The following is a 6,273-nucleotide window of genomic DNA, read 5'->3' on the forward strand; positions in this document are numbered from 1 at the left end:
CTGCCACTTAAGGTGCAACAAATACCTTATGGCCCTATACCCGATCCCAGCAGGCTCCCTTGGTCTCCTGCATCTCACACTGAGCATGGGAGGTAGGTTGGAGCACAGGTTATGAGCTTGGGTTATGAGCCACACAGACGGGGGCCAGCCCCTTCCAGGACTCCCCGTAGGGCCTTGGGAGTCACTGAAGCCCAGCCTCCTCATCTGCACAATGGGGACAATATAGGACCTAACTCAGAGGGTTTGAGAAGATTAGAGGGGTGACCCAGGAAAATAACCATGCCTGACTTCCAGTTAAGGGCCAGAGGCAAGCTAGCGGAATTAAAAGTCTGGGTTTTCCTCTGAGCAAATATGACATCCCTACCCCCCATTCAGACAGTAACAGGTCACGCTTCTCTTTTTCCTTTGGCTGCTGGGGCTCAAAGTCAAATTAGGGATTCCCCAATGTACTTCAGTAGGGCTTCATGACTGAATTGGCATTTTTCTTGGTATTGAAATTCTACTCTTGATCTGTTCTTGGTCTTCACTTCTTTATATTTCAGTTAGTTCCTATAAGTCTCTTCAAATCTTTTCTGAAATAAGATAGGATATAAGTAAATAAGACTTTATTATGGACTTAATAAGTTTTGTCCTTTACACATATATGCTGAGTTAGCTCAGCATATATTTTCAAATGCTGTCATCTTTAAGACAAAAGCCTTCTGTCTAAAAGACAGTGGTTTTAAAATACACGTATCAAAATTACTTTAGAGACTTACGAATATTCTAATTCAGAAAGCCCGGATAGGCCCCAGGAATCTATAATTTAAAAAATGTTTCCCAGCTGCTTCTGAGGCAGCCTGCCCAGCCCCGGGCCACAGAGCAGTGTTTGAGAATGTCTGGCCTGGAACATAAGAAAAGGGGGTCATTAGTTACAACAATGAATGCCAAATTCCTTTACAAAATATGATTTTCTAAATAAAATAAATCTCAACTTTATTCAACTGATGTGTTTCAAAAACAATGGGTGGTAAGTCCAAATATGCGAATCAAACCCGTTGAAATTCATCAGGGCAAAGGACTTAGAAAAAATCCTGCAATGAAGTCTTCTATAAAATCAAGACTCTCCTACTTACTTGGTCTTTGAGTTTGGCTTTTCTTAAGGTGGTTACCCCTGGAGTAAATTCCACAGAATGAGGATATTCCCAAGTTCCTTGAAAACCTACCTGTCTTAAACCACAATAGGTAAACCTGTACCAAAAGGCTGTACAAGTTTGAGTGGCTGTCTACTGGAGATTCTTGCATCAGCTCAACCTAAGAATCCACCCTGGCTCCACTAGGGGGTGCTCATTCCCTGGCCTGGGACCCTTCCCTAGACGCTGGGGCTAGGGAGACAGAAGCACACTGTCAGGCCAGTGTATGTTTCTCGCAGACACATTGGTCCCTAGTCCAAGATGATAAACACCTACAAACTGTTCCCTAGCCCAGGATGATAAACACCCACAAACTACCCACAATTTACAAAGTAGGGAGAATGGCTCTAAAGGTGCAGTATGAAGGAAGGCCTTCTGGTTCATTAAGGCCAACAATCACTATAAAGGCAAGTGTGGAAACACACTAGTGTACACTACAAATAGATGTCACATCAACCCACGGAGGGCAGGGGGTGGGAGGAGTTTTGGCCTTCTGGAGTTCAAGTCCAAATTGCTTAGTTGCTCCTTATACACCTTCCTCCAAAGTACACTGTCCAGCAGGATATTCAGGTGTTCAGGAAATAGAATAGCCAGGTCTATGTAGTTAAAAAAACCATTTTATAGACTGCAGTTAAAAAAAAACAACAAAAATCATTTTATATGCTGTGTCCCTAGGAGGGCAGGGGTGCTGGGTGTGAGGGAAATTTCAAACTGTGCCTCCTCCAAAGTTAGATGTAGGTCTGAAGATGCCTCAACCCTTCTCTCCACCCTTCAGGCCACTGTTTTCATTCTGGCAGGGCCCTCAATCTTTTTATGAAAGGGTCATAGATTCTCTCTTCCTTGGACACCCAGGGCCCTGTTAATTAAGCCCAGAAGGGTAGGAGCCATGGAGAGCCAACCAAAAGCGTGAAATCAGTACCCAGGAAACTCATGTTAAAAATCTGTGATTGAGAAATGTTCGCCAAAAGGGGTTCAAAGCCACAGATGTGGCTGAAAAGACCAATACTGCGAATGAAACAGGTGGGAGGTTAATAAGGAAGGTGGAATAGAAAACACAGAGCAAAGGGCAAGAAGACAGAAGATAGTCCAAGTAACAAGAAACAAAGACGGGAAGTAGGTGGGCCAAAAGGTGGGGTTAATACTGACCCGGTTTCCATTTTTTTTCTGGGAAATTCTGAGTGCTATTTTATGTCTTGACATAAGGCTACTGAGCCTAGGACTGGCTGGGCCTATGATAGATGAAAAATCATGCTAACCAGGTCTTTCTGGTACTTTTGGCAATTAATCACAATAGGCAGACTGGCTTTACAATAAATTCCACAATACACCAGGTAGTGGTACGGCCTTAATGCAGGGTTCGTCGGAGAAGGAAAAGGTCCTGGTCCCTGAAAAGAGAGTCTCACAAGGACACCAGGGATGGTTTCAGGGTAGCATCTGCCAGGGCTTGGCTGACAGTTGTTAAAATATTTTAAGGAAAGGAAGACAGCTAGAGAGAGATGCTAAAACTAGACATGAGACTATACTTGACAAACCACTAACCTATGCTCACAGCAACTGTCTAAGGGGCAAAGGCCCACCAAAGTCTGGGCATGGGTGCCAGGCTACAATCTAGAAACCTTAAAAGTGAACCATTCCATTAACTACCCAAAAGAATCAGTGACGAGGGTCTTCAGTCTTCAGGATGAACATGCCCAGAGAATAACGGTGGTCTCATTTTAGAAAGGAGAAATGCCAGACCAGTATAATATGGAAAATCGTGTCAGCAACAGCGTCAATGTCTCTTTTTCCTCTAGGTAGCTGCTTCCAGGGAAAGGTGACAAGAATTAGCAGTCAGTCATCTGTATGTCATTTTGGGAGTGGGGGAGGTGGCTAGTAGCAAAAGCATGTGACTTGATCTACTATAAGGGGCACGAGAAAAGAAGACCTCTTCCCCACCCCTCCACTGCTTCTGTTCCAGCCTCCCCGTTAGGAGCCAGAAAGGCCGAATGAGGACAATGTGTAGACAGTCCTGTCTGCAAGGCTCACCGTGAACGCCTTGTTGGGGCATGCATCAGTTATATTGACAAGACCACCAAAGCCATTCTTTCCCTTCCTTCATAATCCCTTACTGTTCTATCACATCCTCCTCCAGTGAGTGAGAGAGAGAACAAGTACTTCTTTCATTTCCTAAGCACCGTGAATCTTGGTAGCACTAGTTTCACATCTGAGATGTCATAAGAAACAGAGCAGGTATGAAACTCCCACTAGGTTATGAATCACAATTACTTCCCAGTGGTCTTCACAGTTAAGGACACACATTTCAAAAGGTGGCCTCTGGGCCTCACCTTGCACGCACACACACTCACACACACTCTCATGCTGTGGGAACATCGTTGATCAGCTGCTGGGCTTGGCTGGCTCACGTCAGGTACTGCACCACGAGGAACATGACCACACAGGTGAGGAGCATCCCACCGATCATTAAGTACTTGTCCTGGAAAGCCCGCTTCTCGATGAGCCGCATCACCGTGTTGGACAAGCCCAGCATGTTGGCGATGTCAAGGATCTTCTTCTGAGTCCCCTGGGGCAGACAAGAGGAGAAAGGAAAACATAGATCGACTCATTCTGCCACGGTGAATGTCATTATGAGATGGGGCTTTACCAACAGACAAGTTTCTTGGTCATGCTTAAAGCATATAAAAAGCAGTGCCAACCAGAAATACATCACTCTCATATGGGTAGATAACTTTTGATCAAGGTACTAGAGCATCACAAGGGGGAAAGAAAAGTCTTTTCCACAAATGTGCTAGAATAATTCGCTATATAATAAATATCTCCTACATGTTATCACACACACACGTCTTGTGCGGATATATATATGTACGTGTGTAAAAAAAGGATCCTTGATTTCTATTATACACAAAAATAAAGTTGAGATGGATAAAACATAAAAGCTGAAACTACGATGAAGCTTTTAGTAGAAAACACAGAATATCCAAAAACTAGAAACAATCCAGGTGTATATTACCAGAGGATGAATACTTCATGATTTATCTGACAAAGGGAGTGCTGCTTGGCAATAAAAAGAATTACCAACATGTAACAGTATGAATGAGCCTGCAAAACATTTCCAAGGGGAAAAAGCCACACATAAAATAGTATGAATACATTTATACAAAATTCAATAACAGACAAAACTAACTTATGGTGACATAAATCAGTACACTGGTTGCCTGGGGGGGAGAGGCAGGCTGACTGGGTGGGAAAACGCATGAGGGATCGTTCAGGGTGATGAAAATGGTCTGTCGTGATAGCAGCGTGAGTTACAAACGTGTATACATCTGTCAAGGTTCCATGACCTATAAGATCTGCATACCTCCCTGTAAGTGCATGATACCTCAAAAAAAATTTTACATTAGAATATTTTATACTAAAAAAAGGTTAACATCAAAAATCTTTGTCTCTGCTCCCTAGCTCTTTGATTAGAGAGAAGTCTCATGGAGTCTGCTGAGTACAATGTGTGGGTCAGTGTCCATGATCAGGAGCGGGTTTGAAGTGGCCCAAGATGGAACGACAGAAACACAACTGACACAGACACCAACACAACGACCTAAAACCCCTATGCGTCACCACCCACCACTGAAAACAAAAGGTCTTTTTATTCCTAAACCAACAGCCCAAACCACCCAGCCTGCCCTTCTTCTCTGCCTACTATTCATTATTAAGCACATTTAATTTCTTATGAAATGACAAATATAAATAAATGCTGGGTAGACTCCAAGTTACATCTAAACACATCACCAACTGCATTTGGATGGCACCTAACTTAATGCCTCACATCCATTTTTAAAATGAATAACATATCAACAAGCAACTGAGAAGATGCAAGAGAAGCGAGAATGACATGAGGCACCATGGACAGGGATTCGAACCTACATTCTGCCCAGTGACTAAAAAGCCTCCCGGAGAGAGATTTCTCAAGTCAAACTTGATCATTGCCAGAGACCAGACGTGTGTTTTCTCCACAACAGTAATGGTAAATATTAGACTCTCGCTAAAGATTCTGCTTAGCTTGAAAAGCACAGGTTATTTCCTCACCGTTTGAAGTTCAAGCATCAAGCCTCTAAAATCACCTTAAAATTGCCATAAATTTAAAAAACTGTTCTCATTTTCAACCACGAACTTCCCCAAATCGGGACCCAGCTCCTTCATGCTCTCTCCCACATTCCTTTCAAATGGCTAAAGTAGAAACTCTCCTGGCAGAGGTGGGATGGGAGTCAAGTGGAGGGAATTAAGTGACGGCAGACAAGTGGATGGGGGGAGTACGAGGAAATGGGACCAGAAGCCTCACAGCCCAGCCCCCAAGAGCCTCACCAGGCTCACCGGCATTTCACTTCTGGTGACCGTGTAGGGGCAGAAGCTACTTGTACTCCTCAGCGATACGAGACTTCAGGAGGAAGCTCACATTTGCTTTAACAATAAGCTCTAACCCCCATGGGTTGACGTTAGTGTGACATGGCGAGTCCTGGCCTAAAAGGGTTTTTCTGTTTTTCTGAGATATGGGAAGGAGGCCAACAGTATTCTACAGAAAGGGCGGATTAATCAGCATGTATCAGTTTAGATTATTGCAGGTGGCTGTTCTGAAAGGGGGGCGCCTGTGAAGCAGTCGGAGACCACACTTCAGGCCCTCTGAAGCACTGTAGCTGTCCGGAGGAAGTAAGTGTCACTCGTGGCTCTCCTGACCTTCTCCCTGGTAAAGGTGGCAGAAATATACTGAACTCTCTCGGAGCTGACAGGCCCAATGTGGTCCAACAAAAACTAAGATAAAGCTCATGCTTCCGAGTGACTGTTTCTCACAGCTCAGTGGCTGGGAGTGCTTCGTTCACAGGGAACCACACCCTGATAATAGGCACAGCCCACACCCCATTATCCATCAGGGTTGATACAGGAAAAGGGCTGAGGCTGAAACATCACAACTGACATCAGAGTCTGTGTAATGTTTCTGTAAGCCACTCCCAGGGGGTTGGAGTCTCAGCCAATGGGGCGGGGCTTCTAGCAATACCTAGACTCAAAGAATGAAGAGTCTCTGGGGATCAGCAGCATGTGCTCTAGACGCTATCAG

The 6,273-nt window shown here is 44.4% G+C and overlaps 1 protein-coding gene across 4 annotated transcripts in view; it reads right to left on the reverse strand.

The window, feature by feature from the left end:
• Positions 1-590: 590 nt before the first annotated feature.
• Positions 591-6,273, reverse strand: part of GOSR2 (golgi SNAP receptor complex member 2) — a 20,349-nt gene continuing 14,666 nt past the window's right edge. For all 4 annotated transcript variants that reach the window (XM_025045632.1, XM_015588070.2, XM_025045633.1 and 1 more), the window contains exon 5: positions 591-3,732. In XM_025045632.1, coding sequence (XP_024901400.1) covers positions 3,571-3,732 — 162 coding nt within the window. In that variant the 3' untranslated portion in view covers positions 591-3,570. The remainder of the gene's footprint in view (positions 3,733-6,273) is intronic.

The sequence above is a fragment of the Pteropus alecto genome, unplaced genomic scaffold, assembly GCF_000325575.1.
Source record: "Pteropus alecto unplaced genomic scaffold, ASM32557v1 scaffold313, whole genome shotgun sequence".
NCBI classification, from domain to species: domain Eukaryota; kingdom Metazoa; phylum Chordata; class Mammalia; order Chiroptera; family Pteropodidae; genus Pteropus; species Pteropus alecto.